The sequence below is a fragment of the Acartia tonsa genome, chromosome 15 (assembly GCF_053477335.1).
Source record: "Acartia tonsa isolate MP-2025a chromosome 15, ASM5347733v1, whole genome shotgun sequence".
Lineage (NCBI taxonomy): Eukaryota > Metazoa > Arthropoda > Copepoda > Calanoida > Acartiidae > Acartia > Acartia tonsa.
In genome coordinates, this window is record NC_137274.1 from 18,882,757 (window position 1) to 18,905,549 (window position 22,793).

At 35.3% G+C, this 22,793-nt stretch overlaps 1 protein-coding gene across 5 annotated transcripts in view; it reads left to right on the plus strand.

Moving 5' to 3' along the window:
- Nucleotides 1–22,793, plus strand: part of LOC145307424 (phosphatidylinositol-3,5-bisphosphate 3-phosphatase MTMR4-like) — an 85,172-nt gene that overhangs the window by 53,502 nt on the left and 8,877 nt on the right. For all 5 annotated transcript variants that reach the window (XM_080149863.1, XM_080149864.1, XM_080149866.1 and 2 more), the window contains exons 20-29: nt 144–249; nt 708–789; nt 3,775–3,844; nt 4,730–4,859; nt 5,450–5,587; nt 6,342–6,422; nt 7,387–7,457; nt 8,194–8,273; nt 8,937–9,017; nt 15,303–15,371. In XM_080149863.1, coding sequence (XP_080005989.1) covers nt 144–249; nt 708–789; nt 3,775–3,844; nt 4,730–4,859; nt 5,450–5,587; nt 6,342–6,422; nt 7,387–7,457; nt 8,194–8,273; nt 8,937–9,017; nt 15,303–15,371 — 908 coding nt within the window. The remainder of the gene's footprint in view (nt 1–143; nt 250–707; nt 790–3,774; nt 3,845–4,729; nt 4,860–5,449; nt 5,588–6,341; nt 6,423–7,386; nt 7,458–8,193; nt 8,274–8,936; nt 9,018–15,302; nt 15,372–22,793) is intronic.

Sequence of the window (22,793 nt, forward strand, 5' to 3'; positions counted from 1 at the left end):
TGGTTGTAATAATTAAACACTCAACAAACCAATCAAAGTCCCCAAAATTGTCAAGCCACCAAAAAAGAAGACGTTATTAAAAAACTTTATGGACTAGTGCTGATTGTCCCATCTCTCACTGTTATTAAATATTATTTGTTTAGTGGCTAGATTGTGTTCACCAGCTGTGTCTCCAGTTCCCAGTGAGCTTCCAGTTCAACCTCAACTTTCTTTACAAAATTGTACAGCACACTTATTCAAATATTTTTGGTAAGGACCTGTAACAAAATTATATTTGGTTAAATTATTAATTCAACACAAAAGACGACATTTGACTCTTTATAATTGTACGCGTCAATCGTGTACAAGTACTACGTTTTGCAATCAGCTGATCTTTGTTTACATTTATATTCGTACCTCTATTATTTTATTTATTAAACTAATTGTTTTTATTAATTTTTACCTGTCCAGAGACCACCTGGTGGCCTGCAGGACCTGAACCTGGAGGCTAAATCCTAAATTTTTTAAAATATAAGTAAACTACATCCCAAAAGGAAACTTTTTTTGCCGAATAACCTATCCTCTCATTTCTAAGACAAATCCTATACTCCCTGTTAATGCAAAAGTGTGAGAATCCCCTCCCCCCCCTCGTTTGTTTGTCCTTCTGATTTTTTAGCTTTGCTCTTATGGATATTGTAATTTGTCATCCATTTTTATTTATTTTTCAGGAACTTTCCTGGCCAATTCTTTATCTGAGAGAAAACAGCAGAAGATTAGAGAAAGAACGAGATCTATTTGGCCGTTTTTAAGGTAAAAATTGCAGGAATCTTTGCACAAGAAAATGTGATTTGTGAAGGTTAAGTGAGTTGGGGTGGGGGGAGCAGGGTTGTTATTGTTAAAAACCCGGGTTTTATATTTAAAATTTTTGTTTTACCCAACCCGGGTACCGGAAAAAAACCCCTAATTTTTGGGGGGTTTTTTAAGTTCAAATTTCTAGTTATATTAGAAAGAAAATATTCAACTAAATGTAAAAACAATTATAATAATCTGTTATAATTTACTAAATTTACAAAAAAAAATAACGCGGTACTTTTGGGGTTTTATTCTAATAAATTACCTAAAACCCACAATGAAATACCCGGGTTTTTTAGGGTGTTATGGGTTAACAACCCGGGGGGGGGGGGTATTTTCTGACACTCTACAAGTGTTATTGTTTGTTTATCCTTTATTCTGTTATCAAATCTTCTTTTTTATGTATGTTGTCATCCTTGTTTTATATATTTCAGATCCCACCCGGAGTATGTTGTCATCCTTGTTTTATATATTTCAGATCACACCCGGAGTATGTTGTCATCCTTGTTTAATATATTTCAGATCACACCCGGAGTATGTTGTCATCCTTGTTTTATATATTTCAGATCCCACCCGGAGTATGTTGTCATCCTTGTTTTATATATTCCAGATCCCACCCGGAGTATGTTGTCATCCTTGTTTTATATATTTCAGATCCCAACCGGAGTATGTTCACACCCCACCCGAAGGCGTGTTAGGTTAGAAAAAACCCCCCGCAGAAACGGTTCACACAGGATGTACTGGGACCTTATGGTGGTTTCAGAATATGCTTTCCCTAAATTGAGTTAGTACCTTCCCATAGTAGAAAATTTTAAAATTACTTTTGGTGATCAAATTTTCCTTTAATTTTTAGACTACCTTCACCTAACCTGCTTTATTGTCTTATTTTGCCTTTCATGTTTATTATGTTAATTCGCTCACATTACAGTTGAAATGACAGATATTGGAGCTTTCTAAAAAGGTCTCTAACATTTTTCTAGCTCTAATACTTTTTGAGATATCTTATTTCAAAGTATTGTTGTTAAATCATCTTTTACACAGCAAAAAGTTGAAATAAAAAATTAGTTATTTTAGAGAAAATTACAAGTATCTTCATGTAAATCTTTCTAATTTTGCTCCAAATTGACCAAATTGGACAGTTAAGGTGCCTAAAACTATCTACATTCAATGGACAATCCAAATCCACACTTTTTGAGACTTTATAAGGCAACAGGAGAAAGCTAGCTTGTAATAACAAAGAAACAAATGTAATTTAATTTTAATTATAAATCACTTTTAAGGCATTTTTAATAATGTAAAATGTGTTTTAAGGTACAAGAAACTTATAATTGATTATGATTTATTATTTTTAAAAACCTCAGTATTAGTTTAGAGTACCTAATAGTGTATATTAACAAAAAAAATGTGGCTTAAGAATAAATTGTTTCTTTTACTTTATTTAAGATCATCCATGAAAGTCTTTAAAATACTATGATTTCTTATTTAAGATGGCAAAAACTAATTTTGTTTCATAAGGTTATAAAAAATTTAAAAGGCCAATCAACTATTCTAAGAAAAAATTACTAGAATTAGTAGATTACATTTGTAAACTGCTTGGAAATGCTTAAAATTCTAACAAATTTTTTGTTTATTTTCAATGATTATGTCTATTTTCCTTAAGATATGTTTCTATTGGTTCAAAATATCATATGATTGTGTTTTATTGGCTTTCTCATTACAAAGTTACAACTTTATATACCATAACTTATCTTAAAATCCTTGCTAAAGTCGATTAAATTTCAATTTATTTAAATAAACAGCAAATATTTTTCCCTTTAGTATTTTTAAAATTCACTTCATCATGCTCCTGTTGACTTATAAAGTCTTAAAAAGTGTGGATTTGGATTGTCCATTGAATGTAGATAGTTTTAGGCACCTTAACTGTCCAATTTGGTCAATTTGGAGCAATATTAGAGAGATTCACATGAATATACTTGAAATTTTCTCTAAAATAACTAATTTTTTATTTCAACTTTTTGCTGTGTAAAAGATGTTTTTACAACAATACTTTGAAATAAGATATCTCAAAAAGTATTAGAGTTAGAAAAATGTTAGAGACCTTTTTAGAAAGCTCCAATATCTGTCATTTCAACTGTAATGTGAGCGAATTAGCATAATAAACATGAAAGGCAAAATAAGACAATAAAGCAGGTTAGGTGAAGGTAGTCTAAAAATTAAAGTAAAATTTGATCACCAAAAGTAATTTTAAAATTTTCTACTATGGGAAGGTACTAACTCAATTTAGGGAAAGCATGTTCTGAAACCACCATAAGGTCCCAGTACATCCTGTGTGAACCGTTTCTGCGGGGGGTTTTTTCTAACCTAACACGCCTTCGGGTGGGGTGTGTGTTGTCATCCTTGTTTTATATATTTCAGATCCCACCCGGAGTATGTTGTCATCCTTGTTTTATATATTTCAGATCCCACCTGGAGTATGTTGTCATCCTTGTTTTATATATTTCAGATCCCACCCGGAGTATGATGTCATCCTTGTTTTATATATTCCAGATCCCACCCGGAGTATGTTGTCATCCTTGTTTTATATATTTCAGATCCCACCCGGAGTATGTTGTCATCCTTGTTTTATATATTTCAGATCACACCCGGAGTATGTTGTCATCCTTGTTTTATATATTTCAGATCCCACCCGGAGTATGTTGTCATCCTTGTTTTATATATTTCAGATCCCACCCGGAGTATGTTGTCATCCTTGTTTTATATATTCCAGATCCCACCCGGAGTATGTTGTCATCCTTGTTTTATATATTTCAGATCCCACCCGGAGTATGTTGTCATCCTTGTTTTATATATTTCAGATCCCACCCGGAGTATGTTGTCATCCTTGTTTTATATATTTCAGATCCCACCCGGAGTATGTTGTCATCCTTGTTTTATATATTTCAGATCCCACCCGGCAAAGTTTAGAAACTTTCTGTTTGTTCAAAAACAAGAAATTCTGTGGCCAAGATGCGAGGTAAATCATAAACAGCTTTCCGCGGATAGTAAAATTGAAAATTTATAAGATTTAAACCAGTTATGTCAGACCCAAGGGGCTGAAGGCTCGGGCTACCAAAACTGTTTTTAATTATATGATTTTCATTTTAATATTCGTGGAAAATGGTTTTTAATATGATGCTTTACATTATTTTTCTAAAAAACCGGTTCTAATCCAGCGGATATCAATCGGTTTCGAAGCCATACTGGAAAATGCTTTGATAGTTTTAATATAATCCAACCTACTGATTTTTTGGAGGTTTTATGGTTTTGTAAAATAATTTTTTTAAATATATAGCAGGACCTACCTAAGCTAATAAAAAGCAGTCAAGTTGCATCAGTGCGGGATAGTCTTAAAAAAACATAAGTAGTGAATGTTGATTTCTCAGCTGAAATTTTTAGTGAGGATTCCAATGACATGATATGTACAATTGTTCTGTCTGTCTGTCCGTCTGTCGTTAACCATGCTTCAAAAGATATGAACATTTTTTAAAATTTTTTGTGCATATCTCTCTTTTTTTTCTTTCGTTATGACAACTGAATATCTGCTCTAAAACTCACTCTGTGTGTTTGTCTATTCCAGGGGCTTCTATTCAGCCAATTAATTACAACTGAAAATGACGTAAAATTTATTATTTTGTTGGAGTAGGTTGGAGTAAAACTTCTTTTTTATGCATAACTGAAGTGGAGTGGGTAAGGAGGGGAGAAAAAAAGAAGTGGGTTGTGGGGAAATTTTACTTTAGAATTAGAGGATAACGCCAAAATTGTTTGTCATAATCACATTCCCTTTTCTCTGGTCCATTTCATAATTTTTTTGTGCCTCACTACTTTTGACTGTTGTCAAGTCATCCTTGTTTTGTTTTAGGTCCGCGATTTGTTATTATGGAAGGAGGTGTATGTCGGGGACATTTCTGAGGGGGGAGCCAACACAGTACTCCCCCCCACCTCCCCATCACCTCTCTATCTGGCCGCTATGGAGAGCATAAATATTCCAGGTAAGTCAGGTCTCAGAATCAGAATATTTTGTGGAGTGCCACAAGGTTGCATACTAGGTCCTATTATTTCCTATTGTGGAGTGGCACAAGGTTGCATACTAGGTCCTATTATTTCCTATTGTGGAGTGCCACAAGGTTGCATACTAGGTACTATTATTTCCTATTGTGGAGTGCCACAAGGTGGCATACTAGGTCCTATTGTTTCCTATTGTGGAGTGCCACAAGGTTGCATACTAGGTCCTATTATTTCCTATTGTGGAGTGCCACAAGGTGGCATACTAGGTCCTATTATTTCGTTAGAATGTAAATGGGTAATTTTTCTTATTTGTTGGCTCAACATCTTTGGGAACTTTTGTTGAATTTTCATCGGTGGTTGTCTAAAGTTTTCAACCACTAATTGTAATCTCTAGAAGGGGAAATTTTGTGTACAAGGATTTATTTATTGGCCCTTGTCCTATCCCTTTAGATCCCTGAGAGTTTTATTGTTATTAAACACTTCGTATTATAGACAGCTTTCCGCGGATATTATGCGGATAGTAGGACTGAGAACCTGCTCTAATCCAGCGGATATTAAACGGAACTGTGTTCAGGTGTATCCTCGCCGTCATCTACAGTAGCTGCCGCGGCTGCAACATCTAGTCAAGTGTCAACTAATAATCAGCAGCTGGAATTATGTCCTGACAATCAGCAGCCAGCACAGGAGCATACTAATGGTCATAATAATACAGGTTTCTTTTAGGAGATAGATAGATAGATAGACAGACGGACAGATATTCAGACAGACAGACAGACAGATATACAGACAGACAGACAGATATATGGATAGATAGATATAGAGTAATAATCAAGAAAGGAGGGGATAGATGGCTGTTTATTACGCTAGACCTTAAAGTTTTTCTGTAATCTACAGAAGGAGTAATTTTGTGCATATCATTATTGGGGATGTACACTAACTTATCAGCCATTGTCTTATCCCTTAAGATCCCTGAATAATGAATTATGAGATGAATAGTAAAATAGATGGACAGATAGTTGGACATATAGATGGACAGATAGATGGACAGATAGACAGACAGGCAGACAGATAAACTAACAGATATTTAGACCATCAAATCGACAGTTAAATAGATAGATAGGGACAAATGTATTAGGGGTATAAAATTTCATGACCATTTTGTGTGATTCTAAATAGAAATATTTATTTTTTTACAATCGATGTTTTACCTATGCAAATAAATTTTGAAATGAAAAAAATCTTCCAAACGATAAAAACAAAATCTACTAATTTTTTTGGCTCACTTTTTGGGGAATTGATGAATTTTGCCTTGTAGGTTCATTAAGTTGAGTGTCCAAACGTTTTAACGACTAAATGTAAGTAATAATTTTGTATAAAATCATTGGGGATGTACAATGTATATAAACTAATTGACCATTGTCTTATCCCTTAAGATCCCTGTAACATATCTATATATATTTTGTTAGGTTGGCAGACGAACAACCCCCTGGGGGGAGTCAATATGTGCCCCCACGAGAATGGGGGCGACACCTCGGACCTAACCAGGGGTAAGTGTTTAAACTTTTTAAAAGCGAAGCTTTTCTATACTTAGGGTCGGTCCGTCCGTACGTCCGTCCGTAACGGATAGCTTTTTTCGTTAATTTAGGCATGTTAGCATTGTCCTATCGATTTCAAACTTTGCATGCTGATTCTTGTAGTAGTTAGGTACGATTTAGAAAGCGTAGCAACTCTATAATCGTTACCATAATGTCCGTACGTCCATTTTAAACCTTTTTGTCAGGCCAGAATACATTGTAATTGACCAATGGTAAATTGTATATTGGCTTATTTTAATATTCGTGAAAAATTGTCGTTAATAAAATGATATGCATGATTTTTTAGTGTTGCTAAGAACCGGTTCTAATCCAGCGGTTATTAATCAGTTTGGAAGCCATACTGGAATTAATATTCTTTCATATTGGCAGGGATCTAATGGGATAAGACAATAGCCGATAAATTGATGTACATCCCCAATGATGATTTACAAAATCATACATTCTTTAGATTAAAATTAGTGGTTGAAACGATTGAACATCAACTTCATGAAACAACCAATCAAAATTCAGCAAAAGTCCCCAAAGTTGTAAAGTCAACGAATAGGAAAAGGTTATTATAAAACTTTGGGGAATAGTGTATAAAACAGCCCATTGTCCCCTATCTCTTTCTGGGACAATGGGCTGTTTTACACTAGTCCCCAAAGTTATATTATAACGTTTTCTTATTCTTTCGCTTAACAACTTAGGGGACTTTTATTAAATTTAAATTGGTTAGGTAGTTTATTGTCCAAACGTTAGAAGGGTTAACTTTGTGTAACATCAATGGGAATGTACATCACTTATCGGCCATTGTCTTATCCTTTTAAATCCCTGAGTTTATATATTTTTAAAGCATTGTATTATAGACAGCTTTCCGCGGATATTATGCGGATAGTATGGCTGAGAACCGGTTCTAATCCAGCGGATTTATATTTAGGTGATGGATTAGGTGCGGATCTTCTCTATACTTTACTTGATTCAGACGGCCTCCCTACTAAATATGACAAGGTAATAGTTATTATCGTATTATAAACACCTTTCCGCGGATACAATTATAAGATTAAAACCAGTTTTCTTAGCACAGAAATGCTGAAGGCAGGTGCTTTAAAAAAAACTTGTTTTGATCCTATGATTGTACACTTTTATATTCGTAGAAAACTTGATCTAATACGATTCTATACATAATATTTCAGTATGGCTGAGAACCGGTTCTAATCTACCGGATATTAATCGGTTTCGAAGCGATTATGATAAATATTTCCCTTTATTATTTGAAATTTGATAATTTACATTCTTATTTTACACATACTTTAGTTATATTTTGATTTTAAAATGCAAGGTTTTATCGAGTTCGAACCCCTGTCTAAAGATCAAATTTAATGAAATAAAATTATTTACCTAATGATTTTATACATCTTTTTTATCGTCACAGTAGATCTTAATTTTTAAATTTTGAAGATTTATAAAAAAAAATTGGAAGATTTTTTTATTAGGTATGAAAATATATGAAATGCAATTTTCTTGGTCTCGAAATTTTTCTAAACAGTCCGATGTCCCCTCCCTCTCTGTGAGTACTGAGTAGATCCAGGAAGGGAAGGCACATTTGTCTGTTTATTACACTAGTCCTCAAAGTTTTATAATAATGTTTTCTTATTCGTCGGCTTAACAACTTTGGGGGCTTTATTTTTGCTTGGTTGGTTCATTTGTTGAGTGTCCAAACGTTTCAACCACTAATTATTCCCAGGTGCAAAGAAGATTGGTAGAAATATTCTCCCATCACGAGGCCCAAGTATCCAAGCTGAAAAGAGACATGCACATTATGAGGTAGGTGGAATAATCGTCCTATAGTTTATAACAGCGTTTCGGAGCCGGGAGCCGGTAGAAGCAACATTTTTGGTGGAGCTGGAGCCGGAGCCGTATTTTTCGTTAAAAACGGCTCCGGCTCCAGATTAGCTAAAAATGATTTTTTAAAGTAATATTATAATTTGGCAACGGTCTATTTCCATATAATAAACCGAAAAACTATTATTACTTAACAAATAGACACACATCCTTCTACTTTTATATAACTTCAATCAAATAAAAGCAAAATATTTTATTTATTTATTTTATTTTATCAAATTCAATAATTGACATTTTTAAAATTCAAATTGCGCGGCTTGTGTTTGTAGTAGAAAAGTGTTACGCATACCGTTAGAACCGCAATGAACTATGAAGTTCCTGTGCTACAAATAATTCAGGAGCTAGGGGGTAAAATGTCCCAAAATTTACTCGCAAGTTAAGTTTTATCTCAGTTAGGATATTTTATCAAGTAGCTCCCTAACTATACGTAGCACAGGAACTGTTCCTGTCTTTCCACTAAATAAAGTCCATAGCGGTTCTATCGGTATGCGTAGTATTTTCTTTTATTAACACAAGCCGCGCAATTATAATTTTTAAAAATGTCCGCATTTTTTGCACACCCTTTATCTATCTAAATTGTTGCAGAATGGCTGTGACCCAGGGAGGAGGGGGAGAGTTGATGCTACAGCCCTCGGATTCACAACAGGAGGAACATATAGAATCTAGGTAAGAGCGTTACAGATAGAAAGACAGACATACAGACAGATAGACAGATAGACATACATACAGATACAGAGTTTATGCTACAGCCCTTGGATTCACAACAGGAGGAACATATAGAATCTAGGTAAGGGCGTTACAGATAGACAGACAGACATACAGACAGATAGACATACATACAGATACAGAGTTGATGCTACAGCTTTCAGATTCACAACAAGAGGAACATATAGAATCTAGGTAAGAGCGTTACAGACAGATAGACATACATACAGACAGATAGACATACGTACAGATAAAGAGTTGATGCTACAGCCCTCAGATTTACAACAAGAGGAACATTTAGAATCTAGATAAGAGTGTTACAGACAGATAGATGGACAGACAGATAGATGGACAGACAGATAGAAATACAGACAGACATATTGACATACATACAGACAGATAGAAATACATACAGATACAGAGTTGATTCTACAGCCCTCAAATTCACAACAAGAGGAACACATAGAATCTAGGTAAGAGCGCTACAAACAGACAGATAGATAGACGTACATACAGATACAGAGTTAATGCTACAGCCCTCGGATTCGTAACAAGAGGAACATATAGAATCTAGGTAAGAGCGTTATAGACAGACAGATAGACATACAGACAGATAGACAGATAGACATACATACAGATACAGAGTTGATGCTACAGCTTTCAGATTCACAACAAGAGGAACATGTAGAATCTAGGTAAGGGCGTTACAGACAGATGGACAGACAATTAGACATACATACAGATACAGATTTAATGCTACAGCCTTCAGATTCAAAACAAGAGGAACATTTAGAATCAAGATAAGAGCGCTACAGACAGACAGATAGATGGACATACATACATACAGAAAGACAGACAGATGGACAGACAGAAGGACAGACAGATAGACATACATACAGATACAGAGTTGATGCTACAGCCCTCGGATTCACAACAAGAGGAACATATAGAATCTAGATAAGGGCGTTACAGACAGACAGCTAGACAGATAGACTGATAAGAATTCAGATAGACAGACAGATATACATACATACGGACAGATGTGATAGACAAACTGATAGACAAACATATAGACTTACAGACAGACTGATAGAAATATCAGATAGACAAACATATAGAAATATTGACAGATAGAAATGCAGAGAGACAGACTGTCAGGGATGTTTATTTCCTGATAATGTCTCACCTCATTAGGAAGAGAAAATGACTGACAGTTCTTAAGCTCTTATAAGGCAGAATCACGACATATTACCATTGTTAGGTTCTTAATGATAATAAGAAAATGCTGATTAATTGAGTAATAGTGGGGTAATAGTAGAGTGGTAATAGAGGAGGTGAAAAAACTGTTCCAATCCTGAGCTTTAGGAATCTGACATTATTTATTATCTGAAAGTACAAGACTTTCAGTAATTGAGAAAAATTTAGGGGGGGTATGCTCAGGAATGAAATTAGTTTATGTAGGCTTGCTTTGCTTCTCATGGGTGTGCCTCTGGTCATCTAAAATAAGAACATTTATAATGTACATATAGTACACTGGGGGGGCGGGAGAAATGACCAGTAGGTACTCCCATGATTGCAAGCTGAAATATAACAAATAATAATAAATGTATTTTTAACTTTTTATTTGATAATATTTTATCACAATTAATAAACATATAATAATACAATGTTAAATATTGGTTTTTTTTTAGTATTTTGATATATTTTTTTTTTTGCTTTGTTTTTATATTTTAAAGGTTATGTACATGATTATACACACATAATTAATCTTCTTCCCATGGTGAGGGTAGAATGAGTGGGTAAGCTTCATTGTCTCTAAGATCATGAACTTTCTGATTGGTCTTCAGATAGTTGAAATAGAGAGCATTAGCATGAAGGCTACTCTCATTTAGCTGATCAATGAAAGGGATCTCATCTTCAGCAAATAGTTTGGCAATACTCCTAGTTCCTCTAGTAGTTTCACAGAACTTATTTTTCCAGTCTGTTCTATACTGGATGCGGACAGTGCGAACAATGTTGTCTTTAGACACTATACATTCAGTTACATGTCCAATTCGCCAAATATGATCAGAACTTAGTTCTTCCTGATATATCACCTTCTTCTGGTTGAACTGTTGTTCTGTTGAACCTGGAAGGTCTAGGAACATAGTTCATTATATGTTCTGTTCGCCAGACTTTCCACCAGGATTCTGTCATTAACTGGATCTGTTTTAACAGTCTACCTGGTTGGGCTAGTGATGCTGGCCCAGTGGGGGCTCTACGGTTGTTGCGTCCCATTATAAGTCTGTTAGGACTTATTAGGTCAACATGTCCTAAATCATCTGTTTTAGATGAAAGGCATAGAGGTATGTTGTTGAGCTCATTTGCACAATAACTAAATGCTGTTTCATATGAGACAACATCCAATTTTAAACCACTATAGGTTTGGTGAAAGATATTTTTAATCTCTTTTATATTTCTTTCAACACAACCTTGAAAGTTAGGGGTAGCAGTAGGACTTACTGCGTGGTCAAAAGTGACATCAAATTTACCATTTAGGGTGCGAGTGATGTCAGCATAAGACAATTTAGTATCTTTACCTGCTTTGACCAATTGGGATCCTAGGTCAGAAAAAACTTTAGCAGGTACTCCATAGCGATGTGTCAATCGCATGAAGGCTTGTAGAAAGGCTTCAGTACTATATTTAGTCATTACATGGGCAGCTATAGCGCCAGATGATGGATCTCTAGCTACCATGCCCCATACCTTGACTGATGATCTGTGATTGTGTTCACAGATTGCTGTAAATGGGCCCATAAGATCCACCTGTGCAAAGTAAAAAGGTGGTGCTATGGTCAGTCGATTTTCATGGACTGGGGCCATTTCAGCTTCAAGAAGTCGAGCTTTGTACCTGCGGCAATGCACACAAGCTGCTCTTACTTCCTTTGCCAAGTCTCTGCCTCCTAATATAAAGGCAATATTCCGAGACTCATTCAAGGTAGCATTTGTGTTTCTGTGGTGAACAAGTTCATTGTGAGCATATAACATGATACTGTATGCCACTGGTGAAAACCTATCAATGATTGGTCTGACAAAACTAAGTGGTCTTATGTCAGACATGATCTTTTCAATATCATTGATGGCTTGTCCTTCCAAAATTCTTCCTGAGTACAGCAATATCCCTTTCTTAACTAAGGAATTATTTTTGTACTCTTTTGGATTGCTAAAGCGATATACTTCTTTTGTTGCTTTCTTGCAGATGTTTCTGAAGAAACATATGTAGCACCTTGGGCCTTAGGTTTGTTCCTGGCCCCCCTAATTCCATTATTAGATTGAATTTGGGGTTGGGCTGATTGCAACACAGATCTACTTTCGCTGTGTGCAAGCCAGTAAGATATTTGATGAATTTCTTCATCTAAATAGCGCAATAAAGCATTATAGCATAATTCGCCATCAGAGCATCCCATGCTAACCTGAGCTCTAAAAGTTCTTGTGATCTCTTTGAAATGCTCTTTAATCAAAAGTCCTGATACAGCATTAGCAAGATCCAGCTTATAATAGAGCAAGTTTTCAGCTTGGTATTTAACAGCAAAGGTTTGGATTGATCCAAGTTGGGATCGCACCTCAACCAGCCAGAGGTTGGGCAGCATCCAAGTTCTAGTATTTGCTTTTTCTTTCTGGCAAGAATTAGGTCCTTACTGCCATAGAAAGAAGCAAGCTTATCCATTACAGCTGTAGTGGTTTCCTCAGAGGACACCATTTTGGCTGCAATACCTTTAAGACATTTCTCTTTAAGGATGGACAAAATTTCACAATTTGCTAGGGAGGGGAGTGAATCAATGTATGTATCAAATTTCTCCCTGAAGGTGTAGAAGTTTAGTTCATCTTCTTTACCTCCTGAAAAGGTTGGCAATGGTAAAGTTGCCATCTTATCTTTGGAGGGCATATTACCATGTGAGAATCCATGTTTTTCTTTTTGATTATCAACATGGCCCTCACATTCATATATCATGCTTTCAAGCTCAGTAATAGCTTCATTGAGGTTATGAGCATCCTCAGCAAGCTCGCATGACATTGCATCATCACACAAGTCACGAGCCTTCTTCAAGGCCCTTTGGCTCTTTTCAAGAAGTTCCTTGAATCTGCTGTGAGCTTTGTTGAATTTACCAAGTTGATTACAGTCCACAGCAATTAACTCAGAAAATGAATCACCAAGATCTGCTAGTTCAACTAAAACAGGATCTCGTTTTTGATGGACTCTTGCCTTTTTAATTGCTAGAGTCAAACTATTGTTTTGGCAGTCCGTAGTTCTGGTTGCCATAGGTAGCTGACTAAGACCAGTAGAAAGCAAGGTTGATGGAAGTCCTTGCTTATTACCATTCTGATCATTGTCATTGCTACTACCTGCAGATTGTTGGCCATTTACTGCAGGTCTAGGAATTTCCATTTGTTCAATTCCAGAAGCCAAATCCTCAGAAGTTTTCTCTGAGTTGGCAGATTTGCTCAAGTGAGCCTGGATTGCAAGGCTCTTTTCCATTAGCCGTTTTCGTAATGCCTTACCTGCCTCCATATCCTGAGGTGTAAACTCAGGAGTTGGGTATCTCCTGAAGTAATTAAGGTTGTCACCCAACCTTCTAACAGCAAGGTCTATTTCTTTGCTCTGGCTATTCAAAAAGTCATGGGTCCGACTAAACAAATCTGCAATATATATTTTGCAGTCTTCATCTAGAGTGTGAGCATTATCGCACTCTAGCATTAATTCCCTAGGATCTTTTTGAGCCATTGTGGATAAGTTACTCAAGGATCCTACAGAAATATTGTGTGTACTAGTGGAGGCACTGGGTAAGCTTCCAGGGAGGTTATCGTCTTGACCTCTCTCAGTTATGTCTAATGCATCCTCAAAAACAGAGTCAACAATAGACTGTATATTACTATAAGTAAGATTAGGGGAAAAAGGATCCCAATCAAGATCCTCTCTATCTTCAATCCCAGACAGATGATCAGGATTATCAGACTCAACTTGGAGCTGTGATCCAAATGGTTTACTAGCACTTAATGGTTGTTCTGGTACTAGTTCCTGGTTATCAGTATAAACCAGATTAGTGTCTTTGGGTCTGACACTGTCTAAAGATACACTTCTCTTAAGTTTTACTCTAGAAAAGTCCAAAGGTGGGTGTAAAGTACGCTTACGGGACCTAATTACTGGTCCAGATTCAGTATCTTCACAGTCATGAAAAACAATATCAGTGAGCTGGCTTGGTTCACCTGCAAACATTTCAGATTCAGACAATGTCCGTCTGATAGGTCGGGAGTTCTTATTTACCGGAACTCCTCGTCTTAACTTACATCTGCTAAACTCTAGTTGTTTATTAACAGATCGCTTGCGAGCACGGGTGTCTGTGCTTGCTTGTTGAGATTGTTCTGACTGTTTAGTAGTCCAGACCTCCCTCATTTGATTATAGCTGTATACAGCAAATTTAGAATCTTGATCTGTTTTTAAACTCCTGAGGTAATGCTTGTAAAACAACTATAAAATTTACTATAACCTAATGCTGTTCATGTCAACATTCAGTTATAGGTGTCTTTCAAGGGTTCCTGAAAGACTTTATAACTAACTATAGGTAGTATGTTCTCTACCGTAGGTCAGTTTTTTCACTGTCAGGGATGTATATTTCCTGATAATGTCTCACCTCATTAGAAAGAGAAAATGACTGACAGTTCTTTAGCTCTTATAAGGCAGAATCACGACATATTACCATTGTTAGGTTCTTAATGATAATAAGAAAATGCTGATTAATTGAGTAATAGTGGGGTAATAGTAGAGTGGTAATAGAGGAGGTGAAAAAACTGTTCCAATCCTGAGCTTTAGGAATCTGACATTATTTATTATCTGAAAGTACAAGACTTTCAGTAATTGAGAAAAATTTAGGGGGGGTATGCTCAGGAATGAAATTAGTTTATGTAGGCTTGCTTTGCTTCTCATGGGTGTGCCTCTGGTCATCTAAAATAAGAACATTTATAATGTACATATAGTACACAGACAGACAGATAGTGCCTCAAGGTTGCATATTAGTTCCTAAGATTCTGTTTATTACAGGTCTGGAACTCTGGAGTCAGGATAAGAATAGTTTGTGGAGTTCCCCAAGGTTGCTTATTAGTTCCTAAGATTTTGTTTATTACAGGTCTGGAACTGTGGAGTCAGGATCAGAATAGTTTGTGGTGTTCCCCAAGGTTGCATATTAGTTCCTAATATTTTGTTTATTACAGGTCTGGAACTGTGGAGTCAGTGTGCACTAGTGAAGTCAGCTGGGAGGCTGTGGATGAGGGAGAAACTAGGTAAATATGACCCTCCCCCCCCCCCGGGCCATGGGACCTCCAAAACAGTAATTTCTGTCAGTATACGTTTGGTCATAATTAAGAACTCTTTGACACCAAACTTTACAGAAAACAAGCAAAAAGTTACTTTTGTCTGTCTGTTTGTCCTTTACACATTGGGGTGTTACATGGTTCTCTGCTTGGTCCTGTGATAATAAGCTTATTTTTATCAAGGTACAAGCTACCCTATGCTTTCGCAAGGGGACAATGGGCTGTTTAATACACTAGTCTTCAAAGTTTTTATGACGTTTGCTTATTAGTTGGCTTAACAACTTTGGGAACTTTTAATGAATTATGATGGATTGGTTTATAAAAATGAGTGTTATACGATTCAGGGGTTAATTTTGTGTATCATCAATGGGGATGTACTTCCAATTTATCGGCCATTGTCTTATCACTAGAGATCCCTGGCAAGCCACTCTATATCTATGGTGGTATTTCCTTCTGTTCATAAGACAATGACCATTAAAGGAGGATGTGCTTAAAGTGTTCATGAAGCAAGGGATACATTTGATACAAAAATTTGATACATAGTTGGAATTACTAAGTTATTTAGAATCATGACCAAAATTTTGCTAAATTTGATATAAAAAGTGCCTTAAAACTCCTATTTTTAAATTTGCTACAGTATAACTAAAATTTATTGACACAATTCTGTGCTAAACAAACCTTTAGATTTGTTGACATTTCTCTTAACACAGATGGAGTTAATAAAATTCATACTTACAAAATAGAGATAAATATCTGCTTTTTATACTGTTGTTATCAATTTTGCTTTATGACAACTGAAAAACTTGCAGGTAAGGTTTAAAAATGTTATACCAAATGTCTAAAAAGATATTTTTCAGCTTATTTTAGTGCAACTATCATGACAGGCAATCAGAACTAGTGAGGAATAATTTATTATGGAAACACAACTTTAGGTGCCCTTAAATGGTTTTAGAGAGATGTAGTATTAGTTATGCACAGTTGTATTCAGTATAATTTTTGTTATATATGTTGTGCCAAAGTGCCTCAATAAAATGACCCTCAGAACAGGAGGAAATTGGTAATGGATGTATCATTTACTAAATTATACATAGATATCCAATTAAAAATATTTTGATTGTGTAATTGTAAAACAATAAAATATGTATAGTCTAAATATTTTTTACAGTTCTTTATTGATATTACAATTATAAATGATGGCAATAGGAGCTCCTTTAAATCCACAAACAATAAAATATGTATAGTCTAAATATTTTTAACAGTTTTTCATTGATTTTATAATTACCAAAAGAGACCATTAGAGCCCCATAAAATCCACAAGCAATCAATTGGGTTATGAGGTAAAAGAGCATGCATTGATGTTCCCATTTGGCCATCATAAGTAGGTAGATTAGTAAGGGGGGGGAAGTTTTGCCACTTTCGCTTACTCCGTGATTATTGGGCTAGGTATTTGAGTTAGACTATAGGTTATTTGGGATAAAGGTTTACTTTTGGGTAGTAGCTCACGTATTTTTAATAATTTTTTGGATAACCCCAACCCCTAGCCCCCCGGGGCTCAAAAACCCCCTAAAATGAACCTAACCTTAATTTTCTCAGGAACAATTTGACCAATAGAGATGATTTTTTAAACTTAAGCTTTTATGCATATAAACTAACTTTTAGTTTAGAAGTCACCCCCCTGCCGCCAACCCCTAGCCCTCCGGGGCTCCAAAAAAACCCTAAAAATGAACCTAACCTTAATTTTCTCAGGAAACATTTGACCAATAGAGATGATTTTTTAAACTTAAGCTTTTATGCTTATAAACTAACTTTTAGTTTAGAAGTCACCCCCCTGCCGCCAACCCCTAGCCCTCCGGGGCTCAAAAAAACCCTAAAAATGAACCTAACCTTAATTTTCTCAGGAAACATTTGACCAATAGACATGATTTTTAAAACTTAAGCTTTTATGGTTATAAACTAACTTCTAGTTTAGAAGTCACCCCCCTGCTGCCAACCCCTAGCCCTCCGGGGCTCAAAAAAAACCCTAAAAATGAACCTAACCTTAATTTTCTCAGGAAACATTTGACCAATAGACATGATTTTTAAAACTTAAGCTTTTATGGTTATAAACTAACTTCTAGTTTAGAAGTCACCCCCCTGCTGCCAACCCCTAGCCCTCCGGGGCTCAAAAAAAACCCTAAAAATGAACCTAACCTTAATTTTCTCAGGAAACATTTGACCAATAGAGATGATTTTTTAAACTTAAGCTTTTATGCTTATAAACTAACTTTTAGTTTAGAAGTCACCCCCCTGCCGCCAACCCCTAGCCCTTCGGGGCTCCAAAAACCCTAAAAATGAACCTAACCTTAATTTTCTCAGGAACCACTTGACTAATAGAGATGATTTCTTAAACTTAGGCTTTTATGCTTATAAACTAACTTTAAGTTTAGAAGTCCCCCCTGCCGCCAACCTCTAGCCCCCCGGGGCTAAAAAAAACCCTAAAAATGAACCTAACCTTAATTAAAATTTCTTATTTGAAGAGTTAGATGTACACTTATTAAACCAAATATGCTTATTTTTGGATGTTATTGACATATTTGCTGAAAAAATTAGAATCGGCCTCCAGGTTCAGGTGCTGCAGGCCTCCAGGTTGACTCTGGAGACAGGTAAAATTAAAATTTCTTATTTGAAGAGTTAGAGGTACACTTATTAAACAAAATATGCAACTTTTTGGATGTTATTGACTTATCTGCTGAAAAAATAAGAATTGGCCTATAGGTTCAGGTGCTGCAGTCCTCCAGGTCCACTCTGGAGACAGGTAAAAATTAAAACTTCTTATTTGAAGAGTTAGAGGTACACTTGTTAAACCAAATATGCATCTTTTTGGATGTTATAGACATATCTGCTGAAAAATTAGAATCGGCCTCCAGGTTCAGATGCTGCAGGCCTCCAGGTCCACTCTGGAGACAGGTAAAAATTAAAATTTCTTTTTTGAAGAGTTAGAGGCACACTTATTTTACCAAATATGCTTCTTTTTGGATGTTATTGACATATCTGCTGAAAAATTGAAATCGGCTTTCAGGTTCGGGTCCTACAGGCCTCCAGGTGGACACTGGATAGGTAAAAATAAAATTTCTTATTTGGAGAGTTAAAGGTTAACTTATAAAACAATCTATGCATTGTTTTTGATGTTAATAACATACTTGAAGATAAAATTTAAATCGGCCTCCAAGTTCAGGTGCTGCAGGCCTCCAGTTCAACTCTAGACATGAAAAAATTTAAATTCTTAATTTAAGAGTTAGAGGTCAATTCACAAGAAAATAAGCATCTTGTTGGATAATATTACCATATTTAAAGAAAAAAATAAAATCGGCCTCCAGGTACTGCAGGCTTCCAGATGGCTTTTTGGGGGTATTTTCAGATATTTTCGCTATTTTTTTAGACATGTTAGGTATCATATTCATTGATACTTTTTGATATGGACACTTTTACCTGCGTCTTGGTGACCGCTGGTTGCAGCTGGCCAGGTGAATATCTGAACTTGGAGCCAATTTAATATTTTTCTCCAGAAATAGTAATAACAGCCAAAAGATCCATATTCTGTTTTATAAGTTGACCTCTAACTCTTCAAATAAGAAATTTCAATTTTTACCTGTCCAGAGTGGACCTGAAGGCCGAATTTATTATCTTCTTTAGGTTTGTTGATAGTAACCTAAAAGAGGCATATTTTGTTTCATAAGTTGACCTCTAACTCTTCAAATAAGAAATTTTAATTTTTACCTGTCTCCAGAGTGGACCTGGAGGCCTGCAGTACCTGAACCTGGAGGCCGATTCTCATTTTTTTAGCAGATATGTCAATAACATCCAAAAGGATGCATATTTGGTTTTTATAAGTGTACCTCTAACTCTTCAAATAAGAAATTTTAATTTTTACCTGTCTCCAGAGTAGACCTGGAGGACTGCGGCACCTGAACCTGGAGGCTGATTCTATTTTTTTCTGCAAATATGTCAATAACATCCAAAAAGAAGCATATTTGGTTTAATAAGTGTACCTCTAACTCTTCAAATAAGAAATATTAATTTTTACCTGTCTCCAGAGTGGACCTGGAGGCCTGCAGTACCTGAACCTGGAGGCCGATTCTCATTTTTTCAGCAGATATGTCAATAACATCCAAAAAGAAGCATATTTTGTTTAATAAGTGTACCTCTAACTCTCCAAATAAAAAATTTTAATTTTTCCTGTCTCCAGAGTGGACCTGGAGGCCTGCAGCACCTGAACCTGGAGGCAGATTCTATTTTTTTCAGCAAATATGTCAATAACATCCAAAAAGAAGCATATTTGGTTTAATAAATGTAAATCTAACTCTTCAAATGAGAAATTTTAATTAAGATTAGGTTCATTTTTAGGGGTTTTTTTAGCCCCGGGGGCTAGGGGTTGGCACAAGGGGGGTTGACTTCTAAACTTAAAGTTAGTTTATAACCATAAAAGCTTAAGTTTAAGAAATCATCTCTATTGGTCAAATGGTTCCTGAGAAAATTAAGGTTAGGTTCATATTTAGGGTTTTTTGGAGCCCCGGAGGGCTAGGGGTTTGCGGCAGGGGGGTGACTTCTAAACTAGAAGTTAGTTTATAACCATAAAAGCTTAAGTTTAAAAAATCATGTCTATTGATCAAATGGTTCCTGAGAAAATTAAGGTTAGGTTCATTTTTAGGGTTTTTGGAGCCCCGGAGGGCTAGGGGTTGGCGGCAGGGGGATGACTTCTAAACTAGAAGTTAGTTTACACGCATAAAAGCTTAAGTTTAAAAAATCATGTCTATTGGTCAAATGGTTCCTGAGAAAATTAAGGTTAGGTTCATTTTTAGGGTTTTTTGGAGCCCCGGAGGGCTAGGGGTTGGCGGCAGGGGGATGACTTCTAAACTAGAAGTTAGTTTACACGCATAAAAGCTTAAGTTTAAAAAATCATCTCTATTTGTCAAATGTTTCCTGAGAAAATTAAGGTTAGGTTCATTTTTAGGGGGTTTTTGAGCCCCGGGGGGCTAGGGGGTGGGGTTATCCAAAAAATGATTAAAAATACGTGAGCTACTACCCAAAAGTAAACTTTTATCCCAAATAACCTATAGTCTAACTTTAATACCTAGCCCAATACTCACGGAGTAAGCGAAAGTGGCAAAACTTCCCCCCCCCTTATACAATTCATTCATACCTCTTCTCAATGCAAATAAAAGGCTTCAGTATGGAAAAAAAGCATGAGGCACTCTGAAATCAGAAGAAACAAATCATGTAAATAAGTGCCCTTTTAAATCTTCATGCCACCTATTGCTTTTAAAGGCACAATTGCCTTCTTGTAAGGTTCCATATAATCATCATTTTATGGGGAATTGGAAATCTAATTACTATTTGGTGTCGTGTGAGGGTCTACAAGTGTACACAAAAAGGGCAGGGGGAATGAAATATTTTCCCCTCATCAAAGATTATTTATATATATATAGATGTTTAGATTAAAAGGAATAAATAAATTTGAAAAATATTTCTAGAGCCATTTCTGTTATTGTGATAGTAGTTTGATTTATTTACATTCATACAGTTGCTTTAGAAAGCATCATTCATCACTTCTCTGGTCTCTCTGGTCTGATCATACATAAATGTTCTGCTATTAAATTACCCAAGGATTGAGAAGATGATTCTATATATGTGCCATTAAGAGGGACCCTCCAACATTGCCTATTAATCCTTTCAAACATGTTACTATCTTGTAAAGAAATACTTTTACAATTGCTATTTTTATTGTATAGAGGGCTCTACTTGTCTATTCTATGATGATTTGGGGGTGACTCCAAATAGGGGAAGGCAGTTCAATATTTACAGTACAAAGGTTTATTTTGTACAGCCTTCCCTTGTTCAAAGGCAGCCCTAAAACATCATAGACTATACAAAAAAAAGGGCAGGGGGAATTAAATATTTTTCCTTCATCAAAGATTATTTATATATGTATGATGATTTGGGGGTGCCTTTAAAAAGGGTAAGGCAGTACATAAATTACCTCATCTGAGTAAATTATGCAGAACTTAACAAATTTTTATTGTCATAATAATAAATATGTTAAATAGAACATTGATACAGGAAAGGCATTATTTCCTATAAGTTATATTTATGTGGCATTGCAATAAGTATATTTTCTAACTAAAATTTTTTCTGTATCAATGTCCTATTTTACAAAATCATTATTTTTTTAAATAGCTATTTTATTTCATACTGGGCTCTATTTGTATAGTCTATGATGTTTTGGGGCTGCCTTTGAACAAGGGAAGGCTGTACAAAATAAACCTTTGTACTGTAAATATTGAACTGCCTTCCCCTATTTGGAGTCACCCCCATATCATCATAGAATAGACAAATAGAGCCCACTATAAAATAAAAATAGCAATTGTAAAAGTATTTCTTTACAAGATAGTATCATGTTTGAAAGGATTAATAGGCAATGTTGAAGGGTCCCTCTTAGTGGTACATATATAGAATCATCTTCTCAATCCTTGGGTAATTTAATAGCAGAACATTTATGTATGATCAGACCAGAGAGACCAGAGAAGTGATGAATGATGCTTTTTAAAGTAACTGTATGAATGTAAAAAAATCAAACTACTATCACAATAAAAGAAATGGCTCTAGAAATATTTTTCAAATTTATTTATTTCTTTTTAATCTAAACATCTATATATATATAAATAATCTTTGATGAGGGGAAAATATTTCATTCCCCCTGCCCTTTTTGTGTACACTTGTAGACCCTCACACAATACCAAATAGTAATTAGATTTCAAATTCCCCTTAAAATGATGATTTTATGGAACCTTACAAGAAGGCAATTGTGCCTTTAAAAGCAATAGGTGGCATGAAGATTTAAAAGGGCACTTATTTACATGATTTGTTTTTCTGATTTTAGAGTGCCTCATGCTTTTTTTCCATACTGAAGCCTTTTATTTGCATTGAGAAGAGGTATGAATGAATTGTATAATTACTAATCTACCTACTTATGATGGCCAAATGGAAACATCAATGCATGCTCTTTCACCTCATAGCCCAATTGATTGCTTGTGGATTTAATGGGGCTCTAATGGTCTTCTTTGGTAATTATAAAATCAATGAAAAACTGTTAAAAATATTTAGACTATACATATTTTATTGTTTGTGGATTAAAAGGAGCTCCTATTGTCATCATTTATAATTGTAATATCAATAAAGAACTGTAAAAAATATTTAGACTTTACATATTTTATTGTTTTACAATTACACAATCAAAATATTCTTAATTGGATATCTATGTATTATTTAATAAATGATACATCCACTACCAGTTTCCTCCTGTTCTGAGGGTCATTTTACTGAGGCACTTTGGCACAACATTGATAACAAAAATTA